The sequence below is a fragment of the Fulmarus glacialis genome, unplaced genomic scaffold (assembly GCF_000690835.1).
Source record: "Fulmarus glacialis isolate BGI_N327 unplaced genomic scaffold, ASM69083v1 scaffold6270, whole genome shotgun sequence".
Taxonomy (NCBI): Eukaryota; Metazoa; Chordata; class Aves; order Procellariiformes; family Procellariidae; genus Fulmarus; species Fulmarus glacialis.
Genome location: NW_009185712.1, coordinates 8,746 through 21,628, shown reverse-complemented (window position 1 = coordinate 21,628; position 12,883 = coordinate 8,746). Strand labels below are relative to the sequence as shown.

The 12,883-nt window shown below is 41.8% G+C and overlaps 1 protein-coding gene across 1 annotated transcript in view; it reads left to right on the top strand.

Annotated features, from left to right (window-relative positions):
• Positions 1 to 624: 624 nt before the first annotated feature.
• Positions 625 to 12,883, top strand: part of PIAS4 (protein inhibitor of activated STAT, 4) — an 18,281-nt gene continuing 6,022 nt past the window's right edge. Inside the window, exons 1-6 of the mRNA XM_009575574.1 lie at positions 625 to 1,057; positions 7,109 to 7,193; positions 8,953 to 8,994; positions 9,389 to 9,479; positions 9,825 to 9,953; positions 10,041 to 10,146. Of these exons, the coding sequence (XP_009573869.1) occupies positions 625 to 1,057; positions 7,109 to 7,193; positions 8,953 to 8,994; positions 9,389 to 9,479; positions 9,825 to 9,953; positions 10,041 to 10,146 (886 nt within the window). The remainder of the gene's footprint in view (positions 1,058 to 7,108; positions 7,194 to 8,952; positions 8,995 to 9,388; positions 9,480 to 9,824; positions 9,954 to 10,040; positions 10,147 to 12,883) is intronic.

Here is a 12,883-nt window from a genome sequence, read left to right as displayed (position 1 = left end):
CCTGTAAATGTCAGAAGGATTCTGAAGGGTTTTTTTCCCATTCAGATAATATACAAGTGCACTGAAATACAGTACAAAAGGGTTGGCGGCCCCAGTTCACTTAAATGTCATCTGCCTTCCAGTTCGCATTCATTTTCTTCCTTTGCCTTACGCTAATACCATTTTAGATTAAGTTTTTAATGTAGCTCTCTTACCCAAAGGTGCCTGGGAAGTTTGGATGCTTTGAGTCTCTGTGGTAAAGGAGTTAATGTGCTCTTTCATGTGCAGGGCCTGCTGTTTGGGATGTTTTCCTTTGTGGTCACTCTTGCTTCTAGCTGAACTGTCTTGAGGATGCTTAGCATTTATCACAAATGTTTTTTGAGTGATTTGATGACTATTGTGGTGTTTCTCTGATTTTGGTGATATTTCAATTGATGATCTCCTCTGTATTTGCTTTGCTCAAACAAGTACCTAAGAAACAGGATGCTAATCAGGTGAATAACAGCTGATTTGAACAGGAGGTTTGGTGTCTGTCTTATAAGGGATTTTTTAGTATTTTGAATTCCAGTTATAGAGTATAGAGAGAACTGACACTTTGCATTTTTATAACTGTAAGAACATTTTTAATTTTTTATCCCCTAGAACATGGTGATGAGTTTCCGAGTCTCAGATCTTCAGATGTTGCTGGGTTTTGTTGGCAGGAGTAAAAGCGGACTTAAACATGAACTAGTCACCAGAGCATTGCAATTGGTCCAATTTGACTGCAGCCCTGAAGTTTTCAAGAAAATTAAGGAGCTCTATGAGACTCGCTACGCCAAGAAGAGCTCTGAAGTCGCGCAGCCTCAGCCGCAGCAGCACCGGTCTCCCGAGGCACTCTCCATACATTCATCGTACGACCGCGGGAGCACCGTTGCTCGGACTTCTATCTCCACTACTAATATTGACTATCCTGCGCTCTATGGGAAATACCTTAACGGACTGGGAAGGTTGCCACCCAAAGTTGCGAAGCCTGAAGTTCGGCTGGTGAAACTTCCCTTCTATACGACCCTGGATGAACTGTTGAAGCCGACAGAATTAGGTGAGTTTTCAATATGCTGGTGCTTTCATGATGGACTCGGTCTGGGAGAGAAAAGTGAAACATGGTTAAGTGTCAAAAAGATAACTGATTTCAAAGATCTGTAAAGTCATGTGACAGAGGAGAGGCTGATTAATGTGGTGGTGGATGCCCTCCTTTCCCTCCTCTCTCCCCTCATACTTAGAGTTTAGAGAAGGATATTTATATCTGTTTTTTTCCCCTTGCCTTAGAACAGGAATGTGATCACTCTGAGATGTAATTTGAAAGCCCGTCTTGTTTGGCTGCAGCTTTCATATCTTTCGTTGGATATGCTGCATTGTTGCACGTTGCAGTCTTTTGCTGTGAATCATGCTCTGTCTTCCATCTCCATAATTTGGCAGTGTATTGATGAAAATCTTTCTGTGTTGGTGTTGCACCTGTGCTAAGCAAGTATGCTGGCATATTCTACACTAATGCTATTTTTCAGTGCTTATAATACTTGACCTAAAGCCTCCTATGGGTGAAGGAGGGTGGTACACACATCAAACTGCATTTCTGACTCTTTTTTTTTTTTTGTGCTTATCATAGTTATTTGCACGTGATGCTGTGTATTTTGAGGGGCAACTAGGAAAACTGGAAGAAGTGCTTTTTCCCTCCCTGGAGCTGGGAGACTGATTTTTCATTATTTTAATTCTGAGAAACAGATAGTATTGTCATTGATGTTAAATATAATGTTCTTGTAGCGAAGACAGTGTTTACAGAGGAGAAGTATCATTGTAATCTGCTGAGCCTCAGTGTCTCAAAGTCAATATCAGGTAATACCAGGCTTTGCTACTAAATGAACTTAGAGCTTGGGAAGCTGGTCTTTCTTTGCTTAAAAAAATGTTTGATGTGCATGTGGATTGGAGGGAAAAAAAAAGATAGATGAAGATATGATTGTGCAGGTACAAAAAAAAAAAGGACTAATTCATCAGATTTATGTAGTTTTCATCTTCATTTGGAGGCATTAAATATATTAATGCTGTGACCATTTAAACAGCTGGGGGGTGACTGCCAGTGTAAAGCTAAAATATTTTAAATGCTGTTTGGGGAATGGATTAGTTCAGTCTTAAATGTGGGGTAGCATTTGTTAGTTGTTAGTCAGGAACGCAAATGTAGTCTTTTGAAGGAAAACAAATTTTCAAGAGGTGGAAACGTGCAGAGAGAGGAGAAGAGCCTGGATATACTTACTGTGATTAACAGATTTTGTTAAAAGTTGACATTAAATCTTCTACATCAGATCAGAACCGAGGCCTCATTAAATTTAGTATCTCGCTCTGTTAGCTGACACCTCCCTGGGGTCAGCCTGTTCCCTAAAGCATATTTGACTAATTTTCCCTTTTGATGAGAGTGTTTGCTGCATAACGGTGGGGGATTGGTGGTGAGTGACTGGGTATGAACAGATGTTCAGTCTTCGTTGTCCCAGTCAGCTGCTCAGAACCTAACGACATCTTCTAGACACTTGTTTAATTTTCCCAACCTGGTGACCTGCAACTATAATTCTTTCTGCCTACGCCGATGTGAATTAAGAAGCATTTGTTTCTCTGTAAAACTGGGGTTATTTCAACACTGCATGGATATCGGCTGCTCCCCATTGCTACCTGGAACAGCGGAGTGCTGGAATAACTTTGACATCAGAAGTTATGCTTGTATGGGGCCCTGCTTAGTGTGGAAGGATGATAAAACAAAGCACTCTGAGAAAAATGGAGTGTTTTTCCATATGAAAGCTGCACCAGTTCATGCTTTGTTGCCCAGATTTCACGTTTTGTGTTTGGACCAAGCGTAAGCTCCTTGTCAACCTCAGAAACTCATAACGTGGACATACCTGAAAGAGATTTAAGATCTCGGATCCATTTAGAAACACCTAGCTGCTGTTGTAGCTCCCCTTTTCCCAAGGCTACAAAAGAGGTATTTTAAGCATAGAGCTGTGGTGGGAGTAGGGGAAGCTTAATTTATAAGTTCCAGACTTGGAAGCATTTTTCTTAATGAAAAGGCTCTCTTGCCTCTTTGAGATGATTGCCTTGAGATCAAAGGTGAGGTGGGCGATGCCTAATTTGGTCTGTAGGCAAGCAGATTCCCTGAAGGACTATCAAATTACTATTAGGCTCGTAGACAAAGGTGGCTTCAGCTACAAGCAGATAGATTAGGTCCATTGCGAACCAGTTAATATCTCATATTTGATAACTACACACACAGTTTCAGTCAATTTAAGTATTACGTTTAGCATCTGAGTTATCTACATGAAAACAGCTTCTGCCGCAGTTTTCTGGTTTGGTCTAAGGATGTCAACATGGAAGAATTCTTCTAATTTACTGAAATCGCTGCAATTCTCTTGGGTGGATAAGGCTTAAAATTAAGATTGATCAGATACCCTTTTTAGAGGGAATGAATACTAATATCTTTCCTGCATTGTATTTTAAGTAGCTAACAAGCGGAGTATTTATGAGCTCTGTGGTATCTGAGCTCCTCACTGATAAGTGTACTTATCCTCTGGCACCTTTTTGGGTAAAGCAGTGTGAATGTAGTTTTTGACAGTAATAGTGTGCTGTAAGGAATTCTGAATGATTTTTTTTGTTCTGAATGTTAGCTGTGACAGCCTCTACTCGCTGCAGAGGCTTCTGGTCTTCTCCTGGAGACATGCCAAGGGAGAGCTTGCGGTGCAGCTGTGGGAGCAGAAGGCCATGTAGGCTGGGAGGTCCTGCCACTGTCAACGTAAACAGGATTTGTTTGGTTTTGCCCTTTTGATAATACCTGCCTTGCAGCAGTGCCGTTGCTGTTCTCTCATGTGTAAGTAATAAAACTGCTCCAGCCCCCTCCTCTGAAGCCGAACTTCAGTCACTGTGAATGGGGCCACTGATTTTGTGGCAAAGGCAACTGCCTTCCACTGACTGCAGAGCAAACGCCGCTGTGTTGGGCTATCGCCAAGGAATCCCGGCAAAAGCACGTGCTCAAACTGTTGCTATATCCACCTAAACAAACTGTGGTATGCATTAAAATGAGTGCTCTGCCTCTTACGAAAATAAAAGATGTCATACAGTTAACTTGCCCTGTCTCCCCAGGCCCCCGTGTGAGCACAAATGACCTTCGGTCTACTCAGAGTAGTTCCAACAGCCAAGAAGGAAACAAAAAAATTACCTATATATTGTATTGTGCCCTGAGGTGGGCTGTTTTGGAGGTGTAGGGATGTGAATGAGGACTCGCAACAAGCTCCTCAGCCCTGCAGAAGCCTCCTGCCAGCAGCTCATCTCTGACTGATCTACCTTTGGGATCTCCAGCCACAGTGATGTCGGTATAATCTCTCTTTCCTGGGGGTATATAATGCCTTAGCGAGTTTGACCAATAAGTATAATAGTGAGGAATGTTACCTTTAAAAAAAAAAAAAAAAAAAAAAAAAAACAAAACCAGAACAAAAATCCCCTTACTGCAGGGAAACCCTAAAACCCTGAAATCACTATAGTCCTTATTTTGCATGGCACGGTCTAGCCTGCCAGATCGAGAGCTGCAGATGAGGTTGGCTTCTCAGAATGGGAATTCATTGCAATTACGTTGGGCTAAAGTCTTGAATATGATTTGCCAAGTCCTTTTGGGTTTTAGAAGTTTTATGTCTTGACTCATTCTGAGGATTGCTGATCGAGCTCAGTCTTAAAAATTGATTTCCTGCTATTGCCAACTGTTAAAATAAACAGCAGCCATTTTACGAGTCAAGGAGCTGAATTGTGGGCTGAGGTATCTGTCCTGGAGAAAGGATCAAACTCAGTTATCTTAAAATATTTAGCTTTAAAAAACTGGATTTTTTTTTTCCTGGCTGCTCAGCAAAGAAATGAATAACTGATGAGGTACCCTAAAAGTGTACCTCCTGGAGTTTGAGCTTATTTTCCAGCATAAGATTTTGTCTCAGAGTGTTTTTTCTTCTAGTCTTTTGGGGAAAGTTCTCTTGCACTTTTCTCCAAAGCACCCAGTTCTGATTGCTGTTGGCAACAAGGTATGCATGGACACATCCTGAGTCTGTTCAGCAGTCTACTATCTTCTTGATTTTTTGTTTTCCCTTCAGCTCTTTTTTGTTCAGGTAACATTGGAATGCTTTGTGTGACTCTCCAGCAGCTTCCTGTGAGCGCAGTTGAGAAGTACCCCTCAATTCTTGCCTGGAGAAGGGTCTTTCACAGTGAGAAATAAAGAAAATGGGGAGCACGTGCTGCTGCTGCTCATTTCTCTTACTTCATGCACAAAGAGGAGAGTTGTTAACTAAGTAGCTGTAGAGAAACGTGGGCACCTGACTATTTTTTGTTTTCCTGTAACGGTGGTTGCACAGTCGAACTGTGTAGCCCATGGATAGCTGGTGCTTTGCAGCCAGGACTGCTGTGCAAACTCACCATCGTATCCCCTACATGGTGGCGGTGGTCTTTCACCTAAGCCCCAGAGCGGTACTCGCTTCTGGTGTTGTCAGCAACTATTTGGTGTGTCGCAGAAATGAGCAAATTGCCTGTTTTGAAATTCGATAGTGTGCTGGTTTTAATGCTATAGAATATTTTGCTGGAGAGGTGATAGTAAATCTGTTGGATACTTCAAAGGGTTTGGCTTCCATCGCTGATGGCATCCTCTAAGGGTGCCGGTCAGTGCTGCAGGCAGCCGGCTCTCAGCAGCCCGGCGCTTCTTTTTGTAAAAGAAGGGTGAGCTGATATAAATGCAAAATAAAACAAGAACAACTTCTCAGTTTTCCTAATCAGCTTTGCTTTGTGTTCGTGTCGGTCAACAATTAGGAGGACAGTGTGTCTATAGACAGTTATTCAAGCAATAATATTAAAATGATTTGTTGTTGTTGTTGTTCTTACCATTCATCACTTTCTAAAAATAACAGTCCTTATGAAATGCTTTACTTCTCGATGGTTGTTTTGGTCAAGAGACATTTGGATGGAAAACGGAATTAAATTGAAAGTCCATAAAGATATCTTAAATTTTTTTATTATTATTTCTGAAAGCCCTTTTTGCATTTTTAAAGCTGAATTACCAAAGGGAAGTATCTGTAGTCAGTGAGTCAGATTGTCACCATGTCTTCCAAGATCTTAGAGCTGCTGAGGCTTTATCCTTCCTTCATCTCATCTTGTTCACAGACAGTAAAGCACACTTTTCTACTTCTCAAATTCTGGCTTTGAATAAGCTAGCAATTGAAGTGATGCAAAGAAAAAAATTCAATTCTTGCTAAAAAGAAAAAATAAAAGATGTTTTATCACTTCCTGTTCTTTGTTTTTATTCTCTGACTTTCACCAGTTCAGGGCCTTGACTTCTGTTGGAAATGTGTACTGATAATAAAATTTAGCGTGTTTGAATTTAATAAAAGGTAGTAAGCGGAAGTCGTAACATAAGTTTTCCACATCTCAAGCTTCATTTTAACCATGTTAAATGCATTTGGTCTTAAAACTGTGAATGGATAAAAGACCAATTAATGCTGAGTTCTCAGTTAAGTGTTTCTGAAAGTGGAGTGCTGTAACACCGTACCTATAAATGCACCCTCAAGGTCATGTGTTTGTAAGTCATGTTTTGTCTCTTACAACTGTTTTTTATGATGCTTTTTTATTATCTAAGCTGATCTCGTTGTTGTTTCCTTTCTCTTCCAGAACCAGTCTGATCAGTCTGGTGGTTTCATGCTTTCATGTCATGCATAGCTCTCTTCTTAGGCTTCTTTGAGTTCTAGTCTCCACACTGTGACACCACTTATGGTTTCTTCTTATATGCACGCGTGATTGTTGGCTCATTGATTATTTGAGGGGAGGAAAAATAAAAAAGGAAAAAGCAGGTCCAAATCCACTGTGTACTAATAGTGTGCTAATTAGCAAAACAGGCAAGTAATGAATGAGCAAAGCTGTAATCAACGGTAGATTTACCAAAATGCATGATGATTGGAGTTCTTGTGCAGCTGTATGGGAGAAAACAAGACTTAGAAATAAACATAGCTCAGAACATAAAAAATCACCTTGTGCTTAGCAACGTAAGAAGAGCTAGATATTATCAGTTTGATGTACAGTCTTTTTTCCTCTTCAGTTCCACAGAATAACGAGAAGCTTCAGGAAAGTCCGTGCATTTTTGCATTAACACCAAGACAAGTGGAGTTGATCAGAAATTCCAGGTACTTCTCATTGGGTATTAACAGTTCAAGAAGATGTAGCTGTGTAATTCCTCTGTGTTCCCTCTCTGTGGAAGCTTTTGTTTTCTGCAAGGAAACACAGTTTGTTTGAGGTCATGAGCAGAGAGGCTACTTCTCATGTAAAGCAGATAGCTTTGGGGGAGGTGGGAGGTACAGTTTTACCCATCTAAGTCTCTAAGTTTCACTTCTGCTCCTCTAATCTTGCTTTTGAATAGTACCTTTGGGCAGGAAAAGTGATATGAAATTGTTGATGACCTAAATTCTCTGTTGAGCTTGTGTTGTGAATATTTGCAGATTTTTCTTTGCATCAAAAGTTCAAAAGCTATACATGTTACGCTGTTTGCATCTGAAAGAAAGCTTCCTTGTTGTAAAGGATACTATAGTAACTGCCTAAGAAAACATCTTGCACCGATTAGGATTTACCCTGACCTCTGTCATGATGCAACTTTTGATTCAAACAATGGAACGCATCAGAGATGTCAGGGCAGGCAGGAAGACTTCCTTTTCTGCTGACCTGCTCCCTTGATCCTTGCTGCTGTGAAAGGACAATGATGCAGAACAGGTCCTCCAAAACTAAGCGTAAAGCCTTTAAATATTTCTCTTTATGGTAAAATCATACTGTTGTCATAGAGTCGGAGAAAGATGACGTTTCTTGAATATCCAGTGCTTGATTACTGTTGTGATCCCAGTAGGTCAACAGAAGCAGTGCAGGGGAAGCCGTTTGAAGACTTAACAGAAAGGAAATGATATACCACAGAAGTCTTTAAGGGTGATAAAAGACTACACGTGTTGTAGCTGATTCTTAACGTTCTTTTTTCCATGTATTCAGATTTGTGAGAGAACTTTCACTTCAGTAACACAACTTAAATATTTCATAGCAGGGGTTTCAGTGAGAGTCTTTTCTTGTCTAGAATGATCACTCAGCGCAGGTCCATCTTCTTCCACTGCTTGTGGGTGGTACCAGATGTGTTTCCCCCAGGTCTAAAACTGCCGCATCAGCTCCTGTCTGTCAGCTGAACTGAGGTTCCATCCCTTCCACCCCCAGAATCAAAACATTTATACTAAACACTGAATTGGAATGTGAAACACTTTCAGAGGCAAATCAAGACTAATTTTGGGATTTTATCTAATGCCTCGCATCCTGTGGAGAAATTAAGAGTTTTACACCTGTGTATAAAGACTCCTAATAAAATACCCTTGTTCTGGGATATGTTGCTTTCATGATACCAGTTGAAATCCTGTAGTGAATAGCACGACTGAAGTTAGCAATATTAACAGTTGTTCGGCTGGTGCCGTAATACTTGGTTCCTTGGTTTGCATGAACAGCTTTAGCTGAATAATTGAACAAAGGGAGTCTTCAAAGAACACTGTCAGGTAGACCTGACCTTAAAACGTAGTTTTTGTAAATGCTTACAAATCAGCCAAAGGATGCCAGGCAAATTGATATCTTTCACCCAACACCCTTACAGTTTTGAAAACCCAGAGAAAGGCTGTGGGATAGTACATTAGGAAAAAAAAATAATTACAGAACCACTGACATTTGCAGAGGGAATTGTACAATTTAAATAAAATTTTGTAAAGTAATTCTTTAAAGGTCTATAAAAAAATAAGAACTAAAACTCTTGAGTCTGGCAAAAGTGACAGCTGATTTTGGTTGTTTTGGGGGTTTTTTTGTGTGGCTTTTTTGTTTGTTTTTTTACATAATTAACCTGAAGTTTCTGTTTGTTCTTTAATTTACTAGGGAGTTGCAACCCGGTGTGAAATCGGTTCAGGTTGTGCTAAGGTATGTTTGAGCATGGGGTTGATTTAACATCAGGTGCAGAACAGGGGAGGAGGGAATGCACTACCAAAAGATATTAACTTTCAATGTGGTTTTTGTAGATAACTTACAGTAAATTGTTTGTTCACGTGCCTGACGCAAGCATCTTAAACTGTACTTTCTAACCTCTTCCTACATGTACTGCTTGAGTTAGTGCTGCAGTATGTCAGATTTTGCTGCCCAGGTATCAAGCCTGCGTCCAATGTGGGAGAGCCGAGTAGAATTGGCTTTGCTTTGGCCAGATGAGGGAGCAAGGGTTGGTGTGGTGATGGTTGGCTGCTGGTAGCTGTTGATGTGTAGAGCACTTTGGACATGCAAACAGCATGGGAATATTGAGAGACGTGTCATTTCTTTACAGAATCTGTTACACAGACACTAGTTCTCCTCAGGAGGATCAGTACCCTCCGAACATTGCAGTGAAAGTGAATCATAGTTACTGCTCAGTGCCGGTAAGTCAGCTCAGCCAGGAGGTGTGACATTGCAACTTTGGAAGGACTTGTGTAATTTAGAAGGAAATTGGTTTCCTGATGAATGCAGACAAGAAGCCAGAGTATAAAAGTGCACTGCTTAGTTTAAAGCTAATTTTCTAATGGATTAGCTATGTTGTTAATAAACTGTTCGTGCAAAAAGACTCAATCCTTTTTGCTTTGCGCTTGGTCTGACTGTTCAGCTCCCTTCTATCCCCCTCCTTGAAAACTGTGGGTGAGTAGAATTTAGTGAAGCTGATGAATGGATGTACCCACATAGAAGCATCTTGAGTAAAAAAATATATGTATTTAATCATTCTGCCTTAGGGCTACTATCCATCAAACAAACCCGGAGTGGAACCCAAAAGGCCCTGTCGTCCCATCAACCTCACCCATCTCATGTACTTGTCTGCCGCGACCAATCGCATCACCGTTACCTGGGGGAATTACGGGAAGGTACGTGCCAAAGGAAATCGCGCAGGACTACACGAACGAGTGCAAAGGAGCAGCCTTGCTCATTCTTTCCCTTCCTTCTCTCATTAGAGCTATTCCGTGGGGCTGTACTTAGTGCGGCAGATGACCTCAGCAGAGCTGCTGCAGAGGTTGAAAACCATTGGGATCAAACATCCAGAGCTCTGCAAAGCACTTGGTGAGTATGTCTGCTTATGAGGTGGCTTGGGGATGTCTGCTGTATGCCTGTCATTCTGCAGCATTCCTGATAGCCAGGCTGCTAGAAATATGCTTGGGAACAGCTGCCAAGTTGTATACAATTTCTTTCCTCCAGTTGTATAAAACCACTTTTTATTTGAACAGACTTGCTAAGCTGTATGTCGGTCGTGTGAAATTGCCCCAGACTTGTGTGCAAGTGCAGCACTTCTGCAGTGCATGTTTCTCGTGGCTCTGCAGAAGCTCTGAATCACTTTAGTTGGATTTAGAATTTGTCCCCAGGTCGTATCGTGGTGAGTGCCGCTGAGGGCCAGTGTCGTTCTGACGCGAATGGCTTCATGCCTTCACCTGAGTAATTATGAGCTGATGAACATTACCACAGCACCTCGGCCTTGACCCGCAGTATTTCCAAAGGAGATTTCTGGAGCAAGGGATCCTGGTGAAAATGTCCTGCTGCCCCAACCCCCCGTGAATCCTAGGGGCTGGCAGTGGGATTTCACCACCAGCACTTTCATATGCGTTGAGAGCTTCAGAGAAGAGATGATCCCGAGAGATGCTTATCCTAGACCACTCAGGTAAATCATCATGGTATGAGGCAAATGCAAAACATTACTGAAAATGAGGGGAAATTACCTTTCCAAGATAGTCTGACTTGCAGCTCATGAGTCTGGAGGATTTCCAGTTATTTAATGTTACTAGAGAGAGCATTCTTACTATGTAGTTCTGCATGGGAGAACTAACACCATGGATCGTGATGGTCTTTAAAATACACTATTCAGATCACGGACAACTCTTACCGAGTATAAGAAACATAATCTTGAAGATAGATTGTAGTTCATAGGGGAGATGATTACAGGCATGTCCAGCCTTCAGGTGCCTAATGTTGTGGGACACACTGCTGCTTCAGCCAAACATCTGATCTTCATGTTAAATGCAGCATTTCTGCAGCAGATGCTGAACACTTCTATATCTGTGTGCCACACCAAATAGTGTCCATGGCAGTCTTGATCATATTAAACCACTCTGACAGCCAGCACTTACCTATTGACGTAAGAAATGAAAATTTCCATTTGTTAAATACCCACCGTTCTCAGAAGCCCGAGGCCCTGGCTCTGCTCCCTTTTCTGCTGTTCACCAGAACCTTAAATGAATTGAGGAGAGGCTGGCTTTTGAGTTGTCCTAAACTGCAGAGGATCCTCTTATTCTTCTCTGACACTTCTTGAAACCAGGCTCAGCAGTATGTGCTGTTCCCTTTGAAGTGAGCACTTGCAGGATGGCCTGTCAGTCTGGGAGTGGCAGGCAGAGGTTCTGAAAGCAGCTTTCTTGCCTTTTCCACTTGGTAACAAGTGTGTGCCTCCAGTTCTACTGAGTTAGTTATCTAACAGCTTTGGCTGGACTTCGGGGCAGAGATGAGTTGCATTTGGTGACCTTAAATTTAACCAAATAAGAACGTTGTCTTGTTTCAGTTCCTTTGGCCTGTTACTGCTTGGAAGTTGTTTGGACATCTAAAACTGGCAAGCACAAGTAGCTTGTAAACTTCGCTTTTATAGCTCTGGTCTGTTCTGCAAATGATTTCATTTCATGTTCATTGCAATATCCCTCAGTACTCACTAAAGCTACCCTTTGACTTCGGTTCCATCTCGGGGCTGACTCATCTTCCTTTGCATATGCTTCTGTTGACTTTAGTATAGGAACATTGTCTGAAAACAGATGCTTGCATACACGGCTGTGGATCCAAAAGCAGTCTTAAAACAGCTTGATTCTAATCAGGAGGTCCTAGAAAATGCCCGTTTCTCCTTCCCATGAATCATAGTAATTGATGCACAGAGAATGCTCTTACAAAGAACTTTACGAAAAATTAAGCTTGGATGAAAAGTCTCCTAATGTGAAGAAAACAACACCAAATCTTGTAATCTTGTGGGAATTTCACATCTGAGAAGTCACTCTCTAATTAGAGCTGTCTGTTGCAAAACGGCATGTAGCCTCATTGTCTGGAGACATCTTGTTATGATCTGAAAAGGTCAAAATAAATGGTTGACTTGCTCCAAAGAAAAATGGTGATGGAAGTGTCAAAGGCCTTTTCGGACAGCAGTGTTAGCAGCAGCTACTCTTTAGGAGTTGTGTAGTAGTTTAGAGCTAATTTTCTATGTGGATTTTGCACCTTGATGAGGGACCTGCACATGTGGGACCTGCACGTCTGCTGCTCTTTTTGATTTGCCTGCAGCTCCTCTGAGTTTTCCTTTCAGGATGCAGCAGCGGGGGCAGGATTCTCTACCTCCTTTCCTAATGTCTGATTCTTCCCAAATACATGCTGGATCGCTGCTTGTGACTGTTTTTGCATGGCTGCCTTGCTCTTCGAGCTGTCTGCCCTGGTACCTCTGGGTCTGTTTGCGGTTCCTGAGAAATAGTCTGCTGGAATAAATGAGCTGGCCAGTACATAAGCTGAAGAGTTACAGCCCAGTAGTGCTAAGAGGAGGCTTGTTTATTTGATGGGGAAATGATGGGATGTGGTTTCCTGTCAATTTGACTGTATTCCGCGTTTGCTCACTTCTGGGGGAGCTTTCTCTGAATTTGAAGGGGCAGGGGGAGGCAGTTAACCCTGTCCTATTGCCACTGATCTCGGAAGGGAGTAAAATCCATTGTGCTTATGCTAATGACCAGATAAGCCTAAACTGACTTCGTTCCAGAAGTCTTGCCATGTGCGAGAGCTCTATCCGTCC